We start from the raw sequence: 18792 nt of genomic DNA on the forward strand, positions 1-18792 counted from the left end.
AGCCAACTAACGGAGTTGCAGAAAGGTCCCGACATGGTTCACGCCTACTGGCTAAAGAAGCTGACTGCACTCCACGAGCGTCTGGCAGCACAAATGAACCAGCTGCTAGTTAACGAGAGACACCCGGAATGGCTAACCGAAGGTCGGACGGTCCTGATCCCCAAGGACCCCAAGAAGGGACCGGTCCCCTCCAACTACCGACCAATAACCTGCCTCAGTACTACATGGAAGCTCCTGTCAGGCATCATATCGGCTAAGATGAACAGGCACATGGGTCAATACATGAGCGGGACACAGAAAGGAATTGGCAAGAATACCAGAGGCGCAAAACACCAGCTACTGGTAGACAGAACAGTCAGCCGAGACTGCAAGACCAGACTGACCAACCTGTGCACTGCCTGGATTGATTACAAGAAGGCCTATGACTCAATGCCCCACAGCTGGATACTGGAATGCCTAGAATTGTACAAGATCAATGGGACCCTAAGAGCCTTCATCAGGAACTCAATGGGGATGTGGTGCACAACACTAGAGGCCAACTCCAAGCCCATAGCACAAGTCACCATCAAGTGCGGGATCTACCAAGGAGATGCTCTGTCCCCACTGCTGTTCTGCATAGGCCTGAACCCCCTCAGTGAGATCATTAACAAGACTGGCTACGGATACCGACTACGGAACGGAGCAGTTGTCAGCCACCTCCTGTACATGGATGACATCAAGCTGTATGCCAAGAGTGAACGAGACATCGATTCACTGATCCACACTACCAGGCTATATAGCAATGACATTGGAATGTCGTTCGGACTGGAGAAGTGTAGTCGGATGGTAACAAAGAGAGGGAAGGTAGTCAGAACTGAGGGGATTGAACTACCAGAAGGCAACATTGCAGACATAGAGGACAGTTACAAGTACCTGGGGATCCCGCAGGCAAATGGGAACCATGAAAAGGCCGCTAGAAAAGCTGCAACCACCAAGTACCTGCAGAGGGTCAGGCAAGTCCTGAGGAGTCAGCTGAATGGTAAGAACAAGATCCGGGCCATCAACACGTACGCCCTGCCCGTGATCAGGTACCCTGCTGGGGTAATAGGCTGGCCAAAGGAGGAGATAGAAGCCACTGACATAAAGACAAGAAAGCTCCTTACCATGCATGGAGGGTTTCACCCAAGTCCAGCACCCTGAGGCTGTACGCTAAGCAGAAGGAAGGGGGCCGGGGACTGGTGAGTGTCAGCACCACAGTCCAGGATGAGACAACGAACATCCAAGAATACATTGGGAAGATGGCCCCAACTGACCGAGTGCTCAGTGAATACCTCAGGCAGCAGAAACCCAAGAAAGAGGAGGGAGACGAGGAACCATCATGGAAGGACAGGCCCCTTCACGGTATGTACAACCGGCAGATAGAGGAGGTGGCTGATATCCAGAAATCCTACCAGTGGCTGGACAAAGCTGGACTGAAAGACAGCACAGAGGCACTAATCATGGCAGCACAAGAACAAGCTCTGAGTACAAGATCCATAGAGGCTGGGGTCTATCACACCAGGCAAGACCCAAGGTGCAGGCTGTGTAAAGATGCCCCACAGACAATCCAGCACATAACAGCAGGGTGCAAGATGCTAGCAGGCAAGACATGCATGGAACGCCATAACCAAGTGGCTGACATAGTGTACAGGAACATCTGTGCTGAGTATAACCTGGAAGTCCCGAGGTCAAAATGGGAGATGCCCCCAAGGGTGGTGGAGAATGACCGAGCTAAGATCCTGTGGGACTTCCAGATACAGACGGACAAAATGGTGGTGGCTAACCAACCGGACATAGTGGTGGTAGATAAACAGAAGAAGACGGCCGTAGTGATCGATGTAGCGGTTCCGAATGACAGCAATATCAGGAAGAAGGAACACGAGAAGCTGGAGAAATACCAAGGGCTCAGAGAAGAGCTCGAGAGGATGTGGAGGGTGAAGGTAACGGTGGTCCCCGTGGTAATCGGAGCACTAGGTGCGGTGACTCCCAAGCTAGGCGAGTGGCTCCAGCAGATCCCGGGAATAACATCGGAGATCTCTGTCCAGAAGAGCGCAGTCCTGGGAACAGCTAAGATACTGCGCAGGACCCTCAAGCTCCCAGGCCTCTGGTAGAGGACCCGAGCTTGAGGGATAAACCGCCCGCAGGGGCGTGCTGGGTGTTTTATATATCGTTAGCTTCATAGCATAATTGCCTAAGTCATTGACTTAGGCAATTATGCTATGAAGCTAACGATATATATATATATATATATATATATATATATATATACACACATTGGGTGAATGTGCAGTAGTAGCAGCAAGCAGGTGAATTCTGTACATTAATATGAATAGACATCTGACTATTTTACAGGATAGACAATATAAGCATATTTAAAATTAAAGGAATTTGGAATGTACATTGTGCCTTGGTTTAGAGTGTCTGGAAGAGAGTCCTGTCTCAGTCAATTATAGTGATGTGAGAGGGCGGGTGTGTGTGTTTAGGGCCCGGGTGACTTGGGGATAGAAGCTCCTCTTGAGTCTCTCTGTCTTTGCCCGGATGATGCGGAACCTTCTACCAGATTGCAGAAGTTGGAACAGTTTGTTGCCAGGATGGGACGGGTCCTTCAGTATCTGCGCTGCTCTAGTCCGGCATCTCCTGGTGTAGGTGTCCTGAAGCGGGGGGAGAGCAATCCTGCAGCAGCGTTCTGCTGTACGGATCACTCTCTGGAGAGCTTTTTGGTCCTTCACACAGCTGTTCCCAAACCACGATGTCATGTTCTGTGTGAGGATGCTCTCCACAGCGCCTGTATAGAAAATCCTGAGGATCTTTGGAGAGACCCTGAACTTCCTCAGTTGTCGTAGGTGATACAGGCACTGCCTAGCCTTTTTGGTCTGGACCTGAATGTGGGCAGCCCATATCAGGTCTGAGGAGATGTGGACACCAAGATACTTGAAGGACTGCACCCTCTCCACTGGAGCTCCATTGATGATAATGGGCTTGTAGTCTCTGTGCTGACTCCTTCTGAAGTCCACCGCCAGCTCCTTGGTCTTGCCAACGTTCAGCTGGAGGTGGTTGTCCTGGCACCATGATGCCAGATTCTTCACTTCATCCATGTAGGCCGCCTCATCGTTGTTGGAGATAGCACCCAACACCACTGTGTCGTCAGCAAACTTCACAATGGTGTTGGAGCCGTGGGTGGCCACACAGTCTGAAGTATAGAGGGAGTAGAGGAGTGGCGAGAGGACACATCCCTGAGGTGCTCCTGTGTTCTCTCGCCATGTTATCTCCCATGTCGGTATTCTGAAAGAAATACTGACATGGGCACGTCGTTCATGTCTCACACACTGAAGGAATTGGGGGGGTGCTCGACCTGATTAAGGAAAACTGGGAGGAAGGGTCGAGCCCCGCGAAGAATGAGATTCAATACGTGCTGGACCTGAGAGCAAAACTGCACAGGTTGGGGAGGTTGTCACGGGAAAATCTGCTCCAGGCCCAGCAGCATCAGCAAAGCCTGTACAACAGAGGGACTAGGCTCAGGCAATTTTCACCAGGAGACAAAGTGCTTGTATTGCTCCCTTCCTCCAGCTCCAAATTACTTGCCAAGTGGTGAGGGTCCTTTGTGGTCACACGGCGAGTGGGGGATGTTGACTATGAGGTAGCACGGTTGGACAGGGGAGGAGCTACACAGATTTACCACCTCAATCTCCTTAAAGCATGGAAAGAGGCTGAAACCGCTGCTCTTCCCACCTCCCTCCATTGTGATGACCATCTCATACAGGCCCAGAGAGCGGATGTTGCTGCACTGCAACAGTGCATTGCTGATGTGTTCTCCCCCCTACCCGGCCGTACTTCTCTCATAGAGCAGCTTGGCGTGACGGTGCATTCACGTAATGCCTTTTGTGCATAATTTTATATTGTTGTTAATAATAAATTAATTAAAGCAACAAAACAACCTCAAGAGCCGGTTCGGAGCCGAAAGAGCCGGCTCTTTTTAGTGAGCCGAGCTGAAAGAGCCGGTTCTCTAAAAAGAGCCGGAAATCCCATCACTAGTACCCAATGCCCCGGGTCGACGAGCTCCTGGAAAGGTTAGGCACTGCTCGTTGTTTTACGACGCTGGATTTGGCCAAGGGCTACTGGCAGATTCCCTTGTCTGTGGAGTCTAAGGAAAAACAGCCTTCTCCACACCGTACAGGTTGTACCAATTTGTCACACTTCGGTTGGCTTTTTCGGAGCCCCCGCCGCCTTTCAGCACCTTATGGAGTGGGTGCTGTGGCTGCACGCTGCATATGCTGCCGCCTACCTGGATGGTGTTATCATCTACAGCAACACCTGGGCGGAGCATGTGCAGCGGGTGTCCTTTTATTCTGCAGACAGATGCCTCGAACAGAGGGCTGGGGGCCATTTTGTCCCAGCAGGTAAGGGGAGTCGACCGTCCCACTCTCTACATCAGCCAGAAGCTCACGGACTGGGAGACCCGCTACAGCACAGTGGAGGAGTGCCTGGCAATCTGGTGGGTGGTCGACTCCCTTCGTTACTACCTCCTGGGACGGCCATTCACCCTCTGCTCAGGCCATGCCCCGCGGCAGTGGCTCCACCGCATGAAGCAGGTCTCTGGCCTGCTGCATAGGAGGGGTGACGCAGTGTGCTCGCGGGGCAGGGCAAGGAACAGGTGTGCCTGGCCAGGTAATTGACTTTGGGTTCTGTTTTATGTTGTTGACAGTGACGAGCAAGGAGGGAAGTGAGCAGCAAGCCACCAAGGAGTGTCTGCTTCCTGTGCCTCGGTAGCTGAAACAACAATGTGTGTGGCTAATAAAAGGGCTGCTGCTCAGCTGCAACCTTGTGGCTGTGTGTGTTTTCAGGGTCGTAGTTGACAAAGACTTTTGCTTAAACATGGTTATGGCTTTTATACTAATGTAATTAATTTCTAATTTTATTTATTTTAATTTTTAAAAACATAAAAAAACAAAAAAAGGTCTCACCTTTGGACCGTCTGCAGCAAAACAACAGTGGAAGGAAAATAAACATGAATCCAAGAATTAGTCTAAAGATCATCAGAAGAGGAAATGAAGAGCTCTCAGGTGTGGACACAGCAGCTGTAAATAAGAACATTTCATTTTTAATAAATGATTTAGCTTAAAAAATTAAGCTGAACTAAATTCACAAAGTACTTAATTAAAAAATTAATAAAACAGCAATGTTGAACATTATTGATGAAAAAACTAAATCCTTAAACAAACGTACACATTTGCAGCACACGGGGGAAGAATTCATCTACAATAAATCATATCAGATGTTTTGATCCTGCTCACCTTTAACTGACATCCAGCTCTGTGCTGACTCTCTTCCTGAGTACTGACACTTGTAGAAACCTTCATCAGACTTTGACACTGCAGAGATCTTCAGCTCCCCTTGGGGATCATTTTCAATAAGTTTGTCATTGTGATAGAAAAACACATTGGAAAGTATTCTTTGTGTTCTCAAACTGCAGCTCAGACTAACAGAAGCTCCCTCAGTCACAGGATGAACAGGACTCACCAGGATAGGACCATTACCATCATCTGTGACACAATCACACACAATTGTTTCAGTCACATCAGCTGGTGCACACTATGAGAAAAAGCTGACAAACAATAACAAGAACAGATTGTACAAATGTTCATCATGAAGATCTGATCTTATGTGTTTAAAAACTGCTGTATGTGTTTTATTTTTCCCACATGAAATGACTTCACATACAGCAAAGCTGGAACAAATGTTCATGTGACGTCTAAATCATCCAAATCCAAGTAGTAAATGTATAATAACATACTCTGTACAGTGATGTTGACTGCACTGCTGAACTCTCCTGATCCAGACTCACACCAGTACACTGCAGTATCTGACTTTGATGTGTTGATGTCACATGTGGATCCAGTCATTCTCCTACAGTCAGAGAGTCGGCCGTCCTCAGAGAACTTCCTCACTCTCCACTCAGTGAAGTTTCCCTCACAGGTCAGTGAGACAGAGTCAGAGGTGAAGTGTTGCACTCTGTCAGGACTCACTGTGAGAGACGCTGCTGAATGAACATCTGGAAACAACATGCAGTGAAGAGACAAAGCTCACAGATGTTAGGATCAAAATATCACAGTGGAAATATACGTTTGACTTTTGTGTGGTTCACAGGAGTCCTGATAGTCATGCAGCCAGATTTACAGACTTTCAAATCATCAACATCAAGATTAAAAATACCTGAGACAAAATTCCTCAAACTGACCTGCAGACCAGACAAACTTTGGTCGACTGTGATCAGTGTGATACTCTGGGTCTCCTCTTCCAGCTCTGCACACATATCCTGCTGTGTGTGTCTGTCCATGAATGATGTAGGAGTCCTGTGCAGTCCCACTGCCATCAGGTAGCAGCTCATAACTGGAGGATTTCTCTGATAGATCAGGAACAGCTTTATACCAGTAGAAGCTCCATCCTGCAGACGGATGTTCAACCTCACAGTTCAGAGTTACTGAGGCTCCAGGACTCAGCCATGATGGAGACACAGTGAGGACAGGACGGGGTTCATCTGTTCAACAAAGATTTTCTCTCAATGTTTCGTCTCTTAACTCTGAATTCAATGTCACTAAAATGTTGACTCACAAATATTTATGATGAACTTTAAGAGTGAGACTATCTAAACATGTCAAATATCTCAACATGTACTAATAAAAACACATTTTTATTTTAGAACATAAATTTGAATGAATCCAACAAATTTAAAGACCTGGGTGGAAAAAAGTGATTCATGTTCTAAAACCTCAATGGTGAAGCTCATTTGATCAACAATATAATATGTTATAAATTCTGTGATTACCTAGTTCAAATGCTGTAATTAATTTGAAGCATAGCTGAGTTTATTGATCAGTGATCAAAATGTACTGGGTTTTTTTGTATTTATATTTCTTATGTATCAAATTTGTGTCAAAATAATCTGGATGAAAGATCTTACATGACACAGTCAGTGTGATGATATCACTCCACTCTGAGAAGAAATAGTCCCTCCTGCCCCGGCAGCTGTATCCTCCACTGTCAGACTCAGTAGCTCTGATGATTCTGTATTCATTGGATGTTGGAGGTGTGTTTAACTTGGCTGCTCTCCATTCATACGTCCACTGAGCTCCTTCACCTCCCTGAATCTCACATCTGACAGTGACTGTCTCACCGCTGTATATCTGAGTCCAGGATGGCTGCAGGGTCACAGTGGGCTTACTGGGAACTGTTCACAGAAAAATATCCAGTTAAATTCAAATTCAAATTCAAATTTTATTTGTCACGTACACAGTCATACACAGTACGATATGCAGTGAAATGCTTGGACAACTGCTCGTGACCTAAAGAACACGAAAAAGGAAAAAGCTATGAATAAGATAGGAAATAAATATGAAAAATTAAAAAGGGTAAATTTTACTAGGAAGGAATAAGATATAAATTAAGGTTAAAAAGGAGATAACTGTACAACACAAATTAGAATGAAGGGTAAATTTAACTGGGAAAGAATAAGATAAAATATATAAATTAAAGTTGAAAATAAAATAACTGTACAACAAAATACACAATATAGAACTATATAAGAATGTATGAAGAAATATAAATAAATATATACACAATAACAGCAGCGTGATTTAAGTAATGAAGTGAAAAAGTTAGAGACAAAAAGAAACATAAAGATCAAAAATAAGGCCGAGAAATGTTTTCTATTTTTCCATTTCTCGCCTCTCCAAGTAATCTTAATGAACGGAAAACTAAAGACTTTCCCTATTTAAGGGTTAATAAACTTGCAGTTGTTGAATAAAGTTCTTAGCACAGAACATATTATGACCTCTTAGTCTGGTAGAAATAAAATAATTAATCTCACAAGTTTCTGTAACTGTGACGTCACTGCTGTCCTCTGTGTAGTAAACTGGATCTCCTCTCCCTCCTCTGCAGTGGTACAGACCTCCTTGTGAGACACTAATAACTCTGTTTGCTTCATTTCCTCTCATGAGCTGAGCTTTAGAAGAGACTGAATCACGTCTGAACCAGTCAAACTTCCAGCCAGCAGAGCCCTCCACAGAGCAGCTCAGTGTCACACTGCCCCCTGCTGGTATGACTGAACTTTGTGCTGTCAGTGTGGCTCTGGGTTTACTTGCTGTTGTAGTTACAGGAAAACATACATCATATTATCCTTTAGTTCAGGGAAAATAACAATAACAAAATAAATATTCAAACTTCAAATACCAGTTCAGTTTTGAATGAACTCCAAAGAGTAGTAGACAGATGTAAACATGAAAACATGAAATGTCAGCATGAATCATGGTCCAACTCACATGAAACTGTCAGTCTGAAGGCATCACTCCATCCTGTTAAGAGATAGTCACTGCTACCCCGACATCTGTAGTCTCCACTGTGGGACACTGAAACTCTGCTGATCCTGTATTCACTGGATGTTGGAGGGCTGTTTGTGTTGGGTGCTGTCCATTCATATTTCCACACCTTTCCTTCACCTCCCTGAATCTCACATCTGACAGTGATTGTGTCACCAGTGAATATCTGAGACCAGCTGTGCTGCAGTTTCACTGTGATCCTGTTACGAACTGAGAAAAACAAAGACATCACTGTTTCCAGCAGCAGCTTATTATCATAATTATTTGAATGATTAGTGTTAGAATTAATTTCAGTGTGCAGACTACGTGTTGGTTGCAATGATAAAAAGTCAGCGTAATGAGGTTTACTCTGTCCTTTCAGGCAAATTCTTGCATTGATGTAAACGAGGTTCTGCTGATGCAGATGTTAATAATAATTCAGTTTCCAACCTAACAGCCCCAGGTCAGTGTCTGAGTTTTACTGCAAAAAACCTTTATATTTATAATTGTAAATATTAAAGCATTTGTATTAATATTTTGTATTACTTTATTTTAAATTGGAAAAATAATGTAATGAAAGCCTTGGAATAAATATGGTCATGGTACACCCCACGCCCCCCTTTAGACTCCTCCCTTCTTGCTGCAGTTATCACTGGTATAAAATGTTGGAGAGCTGCTGTGAGCCTTCTGTGAGCTGCCTGATTTAAACATGACACCGGGCAAGTTAACAGTTCATCTGCATATTTTAATGTGACTTCTGCATCTTTAATGCAGAATTTTTTTCCTGTGTAAAACAAACAGCCGTGGATGGAGCAGCTAAAAAGTTCACTTTTCCTCAAGTCAGAGTTCATTGATCAGGTGATGAAGGACTTCTGAGCTTTTTCCCAGGAAAGGTTTTAATGGTGAAGACAGGAACAGCGCTCCTGTTTTACACACTAGAAACAGATTTTCTTTCACTCAGCTTGAGCTCACCGTCTCTGTAACAGCTCCACCTCTTTGCTACATGTGTGCAGACTGACTGCATGTTAAACTGTGTCAGCATCATCATCACTGCTGCTGTTTTTTATGAGTGTTTTTGTAGGAAAACTGGGGGCTGCATGCGTTCAGTGTTGTCATACTTTTTATCCACAGGCGTGCTTCTTAATATGTTTCTATTGCAGGTCTATTTATAGATGCAAATGTGGGTGAAACACTCGAGTTCACATGGTGACGACTGAACTCTACAGAGCTGTTTGTTAAACGAAGCATCAAAGCAAAAAAAAAGGGGAAAGATTTTTTTATAATCGTTTTATGAGAATTACTCGATGAACAGTTGCAGCCGTAGTGCTCGAGTACTTTGACATTTTGATAAGCTGTAGTTGACTGTGTGTGTGTTGGTTTCTCTGTGAGCTGATTGGAAATGTCAAAGCAAAATGACTTCTATAAAAACATGTCAACGTCAAAGCTTAAACTATATTACATTTTAAATCCTAAAGAAAGCAGATTTGGCAACCTGAAATGAATGTGCTGTTGTCACAGTCCTGGCTCTGGTGACCCACTGTTTGTGTTTTGGTTTAAGTTATATTCTTTGAATTATTGTTTTCTGGGGGTTTCTGTGTTGATATTTTCTGGTTTCCTGTTCTGTTCTGTGCCTTTCGCTGTGTTCTTGCTGTCATGTCTCTAGTGAAGGTTTTGTTCTGTATCCTTGTTTTCCTTTTTGTCTCCATGTGTCAAATGCTTGTCTTGTTTCTCTGTCTCTACGTCTTCCCTGTGTTTCATGTCTCAGTGTCTATTCTGCATCTTTATGAATGTCATGCTTCCTTTTTATTTATTTATTTATTTATTTTTTTAAAAAAACATTTTTGATAGCCCATCCTGTGTGCAGTGTGTCTAGTTTTGCTTTCCTCTTGCTTCATCTCTAATTATACCCAGCTGTGCTTCCTTCCTGTTTCTCACTCCCTCATTACTGCCTGTGTATTTAAGATCAGTGTTGTCCTGTTTCTTGCTGGTTTGTGTGCCTGTTATCCCCCCTGTCCTTCTGCATTCCAGGCTCCATGTTCCATATCTCAGGTCTTTATGTGTCATGTACTGGGTTTGTCCCAGGTTTTTTGTTCCTTTGTATGATTTTTAGTTTTCCCAGTTTAGGTATTTCTTTTGTCCCTGCACTGCTTCTGTTTGTATCTCACGACTGTAAATACAGCTCTCTCCCAATAAGTCATTAGTCAGTGCCTGCTCTTCAGCCCTTTCTCTCACCTTCCACACCACTGCTGTTGCAGCCTTGAGAGTTATATAAAATTTCCTGTTCAGATCAATAACGTTAGACATCATTATCATCACTGATTACTCTGCAGGACACTTCATTTGTCATGGTTCGTTGTGTGGCAGGCAGGAGAAGGACCCAAGATGCAGACTCACAGACACGGGGATAAACTTAAAGATCACGGTTTTGATGCTGGCTTAAAGGTGAAACACAAAACAGTACTGAACTAAACTGGAAAAACTAAACATGAGATGTACCAGGAACCACGGGGAGAATAACACACAACATGAGGGAGAACGCGACGCCGAACAGAGGGAGACGCAGACAGAAATACACAGAGGGTTAACGAGGAAAGTGGGAACACACGGGGAACACAGCTGACACAGATAACCATAACGAGACAGGGCGGGGTGAACATAACACTGACGGGAGACGGGCAGAGTCAAACAGGAAGTACACAGAGGTTCAGACAGGAGGAGAGAGCACGGGGAGAACACAGACATAACAGGCTGGGGAAAACATGGAATAAAACACGAAAGGGGACAAGGGCTCATGAATACATAGAGGGGCACACAGGGGGTGAGATTCACAAAGGGAAAGCACACAGGGAACAACATAACAGGGCAACTCAGGAAACAGAACCTAAACAGGGAACTGAATACAAAAATACAAGAGAACTAAGAATACTGGGCCAACACGGCCCAGGACCATGAGATCATTTGTTTTCAGTAACAGGGATTTCTGAGTATTTTATTTTAAAAATAATTATTTTGCATTAAAAACCTGCGATGAGGATGAACTATCTCATAATGTGGTTTTTAAACTTTAGACTTCATTTTTTTTACTCTAAATGGGGTGCTTAAACTCACGAGTTTCTTTAACTGTGACGTCACTGCTGTCCTCTGTGTAGTAAACTGGATCTCCTCTCCCTCCTCTGCAGTGGTACAGACCTCCTTGTGAGACACTAATAACTCTGTTTGCTTCATTTCCTCTCATGAGCTGAGCTTTAGAAGAGACTGAATCACGTCTGAACCAGTCAAACTTCCAGCCAGCAGAGCCCTCCACAGAGCAGCTCAGTGTCACACTGCCCCCTGCTGGCATGACTGAACTTTGTGCTGTCAGTGTGGCTCTGGGTTTACTTGCTGTTGATGTTACAGGAAAGACAAACATCAGACTGTCAGTTGCTTCAGGAAAAACTTTGTTACAATAAATAAAGATTTTAAAGAGAAAGTAAAAAAATTCAAGAATCATTTTAGAAATATGCAATTTGTTGTTTTTTCAGTAAGTGCTTAATAGTAATGATCAAACTTTACACATTCACTCAGTCATTAAGCTTCTAGCACCAAACAGAAAACATTTACCTGCATGTGACACATTAGACTGTCTTCATGCACAACTACACTACAGATTCCCTCTGATTTATTCTTCATCTATTCAAAGACAAATGTCACAAATACAAAGTACTTTATCCATGTTTAATCCATGGTCAGTTTGTTTGTGTCCTCTCTACTTTTCCCTTTAATAATAGTCTAAAGTCACACTACACTGAATGGTGTCTGTTATTGTTCGAGCACCGTGACCATCGCTGACATGGTTCCAACATCAAGTTCATGTAGTTTTCTATGATGTAATTTTGAATAATGTAAACACCTTATTTACAGAGGAAAACTCAACAATCAGAGAGGCTGACAGACTCCAATGAAGTCTCCAATAAAATAAAACCACACAGGAGTCCTTTGAGTTTAATTCAGCTAAAGATGGAGTTTGTGTTCCTCATGAGACCAAACTTGCCAAAATGTGATCAACCTGTGGAGGGTCTTGTTTAACGCTGCCACTGCAGCTTGTCTAACATCTGATTGGTTACCATGTAGAGTAAGTCAGCACAGATCGATACTAGAAAATTGACTGCGATGAACTGGTGGTACTGTGGACGTGAGGCAGCCAGGTATCCCAGAATGCATTTCAATTCACAAGCAGTAATTATAGTGCTATCGAGTATAAGTAAAGTTTTAAAATACCCTGTTTGTCTCTCACCAAGTGTACTTTTTTAATCCATGGTCAGTTTGTTGCTGACGGAGTGTTTTGAGCTCTCGATGCCACAAAGCACGACTCCAGTCACACAGTTTAACACCCACACTGAGTGAACACTGGACATAATTCACTGGGGTTGTATCTGTGGGGTGATGTTTATTTCATTGATTTATTTAATGCTGATTAAATCAGTTTGACTCAGATTAAAGTTTCATAACTGCACAGTGTTACTGAAGTTTAATGTCTGACTGGAGCGCTTGTTGAACTGAAACATTCACTTGCTTTTTCTATAATGTTTATATGTGTTACATGTTTTTAACCATTAATTTTGGATTAAAACTAACATTAAAAATATTTTTATACAAGAAGAAAATAAATAATTTCGACCCTGAGAAGAAACGTCTGAACCAGCATGTTGATGCTGTTCATGGACACTGAAGACTGCAGCCTGTCCACAAATGGTTAAATGATCAGTTTTGTAATATAAACACAAACTGTCTGTTATCATGTTTGAAAGTTACTAGAATAAAAAATTAATAAATTAACATCTGATTTGTGATTTTATTTAATAGGCAGATGACTCATTTTCCCAATTAAAGGTTAGATTAACACAATAAGTAATTTGAAATAATCTGGATGAAAGATCTTACATGATACAGTCAGTGTGATGATATCACTCCACCCTGAGAAGAAATAGTCCCTCCTGCCCCGGCAGCTGTATCCTCCACTGTCAGACTCAGTAGCTCTGATGATTCTGTATTCATTGGATGTTGGAGGTGTGTTTAACTTGGCTGCTCTCCATTCATACGTCCACTGAGCTCCTTCACCTCCCTGAATCTCACATCTGACAGTGACTGTCTCACCGCTGTATATCTGAGGCCAGGATGGCTGCAGGGTCACAGTGGGCTTACTGGGAACTGTTCACAGAAAATTATCCAGTTAGACACAAATAGAAACATGAAGTCATTTTGAAGCCTGATTTTCTTTTTGCTGTTGTTCAGAGGAGAAAGATTTACTGCATCCTGGTGACACTTTGACTGTAAATGAAGTTGGATTTAAAAATCAGTGTTTACATTTATTTACCGTGTGGTACACGTGTGTGGTGGCCCACTGGTGTATCTGACTCACACAGCTTGTTCTCCACACACTCCACATTTATAAAGTGATCTACAAATCCTAACATTACAGCTAACAGCTGCATTTTCCCTTTGAAGAACCACTTACAGCTACAGAGACAGGGAGTGAAGGTGGACAGTATATCCTTGTTTTTATGGCAACAAATTTACCTTGAAAGTGGTACAACTGTGTATAATATGATTCACAAGCAGAAAGTAAGATTTACAGATGTGTGCAGTGATTTGTGTGCAACTTTTCAGGTCTCCAGTTCACACAAACTATTGTACAAATGTGTCGACACAAACCTGAGTAACTGCTGATCATTGAGGGACAAATTTTAACGTCTGGATTGTTTTTCAGATTTCTTTCTTTAAAATTCATCGTCCATAATTCAGAGATGATAATAAATATACTTAATACAATACAAGATGTCTTAATAATAAGAAGAGCTTTTTTACCTTTTAAGAACTTTTTAACAAAAACTTTAAAGAGGAGAAAAACAGCACAGGCCTGTGCAGGCCTACTTTAAATAAAGCATCATTCTGCAGGTCTGTTTGAGTTCAGAATAAGTAAATAAAATGTAGCTGTGGTCCAATAATTGTAAAATAAGAAGAATAATCATGAAAACTATTTGTATATAATTATGTCTTCAGTCCGTTTCAATGAGCGATCATCTTCTGTTGTTTTCACGCAGCCACGGGCAGCCCTGAGTATAAAATACATCAGCTCAGGGTCGAAAACATAAAGATATTTATTGCACAATAACAGCAGATCTGATGATAATACACAGCTCACAACACGTTAAATACATGTGGACGAATCACCTGACACGCACAGATCACGTCTCGTGCCCACGTGGGGTTTTGAGTCTAATTTAACTGCCAGCTTCACACAGATCCACAAATGTGAGCTGCTTTCAAGTCCCAGTGTGAAACAAATGTGTACAAATCATTGCTTGTTGATAATATTGTGCACATTTGTAACACTTTCAACACAAATTTGTCTCCTTATGGAAAGCAGACTTTATCATGTTGACATGAGTGTCAGAACGGCAGGTTTATCTCCAGATCCACGGCTCTGACCCACGGAGACCTCTGGCTGATGCTCAGTGTTCTGAGTTTGGCTCGTAGCTGCTAACTAGCTTTCTGCTCTGGGTCAACTTATGGCAAAGTGCAGAGATGGAGAGAGGCGAGGGAAGGTTACAGCAGCACACTTTCTTCCTCTGGAGGCGGTGAACACAGTGAACAGCTGGATACTAACATGTGGCTCACAGCTGGGCCTGTCAGACTCTCTCTGGCTGCAGTAGCTGCTGCTATAAACACACTTTTCTTTTTCTCACTCTGTAAACTTCCTCCTGCAGATGTTACTCTCACTCGCTGCTTCGCACACACCGCAGAGAGAGGCGGTCCCTGTCTTCACCACAACATTAAACCTGTGGCACGGAATACACGGAATACATTACCCATCAGGCCACCTTCTTAAAGGAAGTTTGGGACTTTTATTTTTAATTGTTTCACCCAAAGTTTGCGGGAGCCACAGCTGAGGGGCGGAAGAGCCGCAGGTTACCGACCCTGATCTGACCTGATGTTAGCTGAGCTGTTAGCTTGGTGATGACCTCGGATAACAACATGTTCAGGATTAACCTTTATTTTTGTTTGTTTGTTTGTTTTTAGGGCTCTGTGGCTTAATACATGTAGTCTTTCATGTCCACTTAAAGTCAGTTTAAGGTGAAGAAGCATTTAGAAAGAGAGGCCAAAAATATTTAACACAAATATTAAACACAATTTAAAGACTAACAGCTGATAATGACCTAAAAATATGCAGTTTTTCTAGTCTTTTCTGGAGTTGATGCCACAATGTTTATTTCTACATTTGTATGAAACACATGAGAAACTTAAATAACAGAAAGTTTAAAACTCACAAGTCTCCACAACTGTGACGTCACTGCTGTCCTCTGTGTAGTAAACTGGATCTCCTCTCCCTCCTCTGCAGTGGTACAGACCTCCTTGTGAGACACTAATAACTCTGTTTGCTTCATTTCCTCTCATGAGCTGAGCTTTAGAAGAGACTGAATCACGTCTGAACCAGTCAAACTTCCAGCCAGCAGAGCCCTCCACAGAGCAGCTCAGTGTCACACTGCCCCCTGCTGGTATGACTGAACTTTGTGCTGTCAGTGTGGCTCTGGGTTTACTTGCTGTTGAAGAAACAAAACCATTAAAAAAAATTAAATCATCATAAAGAATACATTTCTTACAGCACTAATCACACTTTAAACATTCACAGAGTAATTTATCTACAAACACAAAAATTAATTAGTTTCCCTGCATGTGACACATTAGACTGTTTAACAAACTAAAGATTTCACTGATTTATCATCCTCTTATCAAACTGTCATCTCTGTACATTCCTCTTTACATTGCTGATATTTTAAGAGCCTCCATGGTGTCTCTCCTTTCTGTTTGTACAGTGAGAAAAACTGTTGTCCTGAGCTGCCTGCAGACAGCTGGATCATTGTTGGAGTTTTCCTGTTAAGACAGATGTAAACATGAAAACATGAAATGTCAGCATGAATCATGGTCCAACTCACATGAAACTGTCAGTCTGAAGGCATCACTCCATCCTGTTAAGAGATAGTCACTGCTACCCCGACATCTGTAGTCTCCACTGTGGGACACTGAAACTCTGCTGATCCTGTATTCACTGGATGTTGGAGGGCTGTTTGTGTTGGGTGCTGTCCATTCATATTTCCACACCTTTCCTTCACCTCCCTGAATCTCACATCTGACAGTGATTGTGTCACCAGTGAATATCTGAGACCAGCTGTGCTGCAGTTTCACTGTGATCCTGTTACGAACTGAGAAAAACAAAGACATCACTGTTTCCAGCAGCAGCTTATTATCATAATTATTTGAATGATTAGTGTTAGAATTAATTTCAGTGTGCAGACTACGTGTTGGTTGCAATGATAAAAAGTCAGCGTAATGAGGTTTACTCTGTCCTTTCAGGCAAATTCTTGCATTGATGTAAACGAGGTTCTGCTGATGCAGATGTTAATAATAATTCAGTTTCCAACCTAACAGCCCCAGGTCAGTGTCTGAGTTTTACTGCAAAAAACCTTTATATTTATAATTGTAAATATTAAAGCATTTGTATTAATATTTTGCATTACTTTATTTTAAATTGGAAAAATAATGTAATGAAAGCCTTGGAATAAATATGGTCATGGTACACCCCACGCCCCCCTTTAGACTCCTCCCTTCTTGCTGCAGTTATCACTGGTATAAAATGTTGGAGAGCTGCTGTGAGCCTTCTGTGAGCTGCCTGATTTAAACATGACACCGGGCAAGTTAACAGTTCATCTGCATATTTTAATGTGACTTCTGCATCTTTAATGCAGAATTTTTTTCCTGTGTAAAACAAACAGCCGTGGATGGAGCAGCTAAAAAGTTCACTTTTCCTCAAGTCAGAGTTCATTGATCAGGTGATGAAGGACTTCTGAGCTTTTTCCCAGGAAAGGTTTTAATGGTGAAGACAGGAACAGCGCTCCTGTTTTACACACTAGAAACAGATTTTCTTTCACTCAGCTTGAGCTCACCGTCTCTGTAACAGCTCCACCTCTTTGCTACATGTGTGCAGACTGACTGCATGTTAAACTGTGTCAGCATCATCATCACTGCTGCTGTTTTTTATGAGTGTTTTTGTAGGAAAACTGGGGGCTGCATGCGTTCAGTGTTGTCATACTTTTTATCCACAGGCGTGCTTCTTAATATGTTTCTATTGCAGGTCTATTTATAGATACAAATGTGGGTGAAACACTCGAGTTCACATGGTGACGACTGAACTCTACAGAGCTGTTTGTTAAACGAAGCATCAAAGCAAAAAAAAAGGGGAAAGATTTTTTTATAATCGTTTTATGAGAATTACTCGATGAACAGTTGCAGCCGTAGTGCTCGAGTACTTTGACATTTTGATAAGCTGTAGTTGACTGTGTGTGTGTTGGTTTCTCTGTGAGCTGATTGGAAATGTCAAAGCAAAATGACTTCTATAAAAACATGTCAACGTCAAAGCTTAAACTATATTACATTTTAAATCCTAAAGAAAGCAGATTTGGCAACCTGAAATGAATGTGCTGTTGTCACAGTCCTGGCTCTGGTGACCCACTGTTTGTGTTTTGGTTTAAGTTATATTCTTTGAATTATTGTTTTCTGGGGGTTTCTGTGTTGATATTTTCTGGTTTCCTGTTCTGTTCTGTGCCTTTCGCTGTGTTCTTGCTGTCATGTCTCTAGTGAAGGTTTTGTTCTGTATCCTTGTTTTCCTTTTTGTCTCCATGTGTCAAATGCTTGTCTTGTTTCTCTGTCTCTACGTCTTCCCTGTGTTTCATGTCTCAGTGTCTATTCTGCATCTTTATGAATGTCATGCTTCCTTTTTATTTATTTATTTATTTATTTTTTTAAAAAAACATTTTTGATAGCCCATCCTGTGTGCAGTGTGTCTAGTTTTGCTTTCCTCTTGCTTCATCTCTAATTATACCCAGCTGTGCTTCCTTCCTGTTTCTCACTCCCTCATTACTGCCTGTGTATTTAAGATCAGTGTTGTCCTGTTTCTTGCTGGTTTGTGTGCCTGTTATCCCCCCTGTCCTTCTGCATTCCAGGCTCCATGTTCCATATCTCAGGTCTTTATGTGTCATGTACTGGGTTTGTCCCAGGTTTTTTGTTCCTTTGTATGATTTTTAGTTTTCCCAGTTTAGGTATTTCTTTTGTCCCTGCACTGCTTCTGTTTGTATCTCACGACTGTAAATACAGCTCTCTCCCAATAAGTCATTAGTCAGTGCCTGCTCTTCAGCCCTTTCTCTCACCTTCCACACCACTGCTGTTGCAGCCTTGAGAGTTATATAAAATTTCCTGTTCAGATCAATAACGTTAGACATCATTATCATCACTGATTACTCTGCAGGACACTTCATTTGTCATGGTTCGTTGTGTGGCAGGCAGGAGAAGGACCCAAGATGTAGACTCACAGACACGGGGATAAACTTAA

At 42.5% G+C, this 18792-nt stretch overlaps 1 protein-coding gene across 1 annotated transcript in view; it reads right to left on the minus strand.

The window, feature by feature from the left end:
- LOC146636223 (basement membrane-specific heparan sulfate proteoglycan core protein-like) overlaps window positions 1–18792 on the minus strand; it is a 41124-nt gene that overhangs the window by 14092 nt on the left and 8240 nt on the right. The window contains exons 7-16 of the mRNA XM_085350301.1: window positions 16343–16609; window positions 15677–15949; window positions 13290–13556; window positions 11478–11750; window positions 8334–8600; window positions 6977–7243; window positions 6254–6553; window positions 5810–6067; window positions 5310–5558; window positions 4980–5093 (exon numbers count right to left, since the gene is read on the minus strand). Coding sequence (XP_085206427.1) covers window positions 4980–5093; window positions 5310–5558; window positions 5810–6067; window positions 6254–6553; window positions 6977–7243; window positions 8334–8600; window positions 11478–11750; window positions 13290–13556; window positions 15677–15949; window positions 16343–16609 — 2535 coding nt within the window. The remainder of the gene's footprint in view (window positions 1–4979; window positions 5094–5309; window positions 5559–5809; window positions 6068–6253; window positions 6554–6976; window positions 7244–8333; window positions 8601–11477; window positions 11751–13289; window positions 13557–15676; window positions 15950–16342; window positions 16610–18792) is intronic.

The sequence above is a fragment of the Diplotaxodon limnothrissa genome, linkage group LG3 (genome assembly GCF_057381915.1).
Source record: "Diplotaxodon limnothrissa isolate DT_005_m linkage group LG3, D_limnothrissa_male_GT1.1, whole genome shotgun sequence".
NCBI lineage: Eukaryota > Metazoa > Chordata > Actinopteri > Cichliformes > Cichlidae > Diplotaxodon > Diplotaxodon limnothrissa.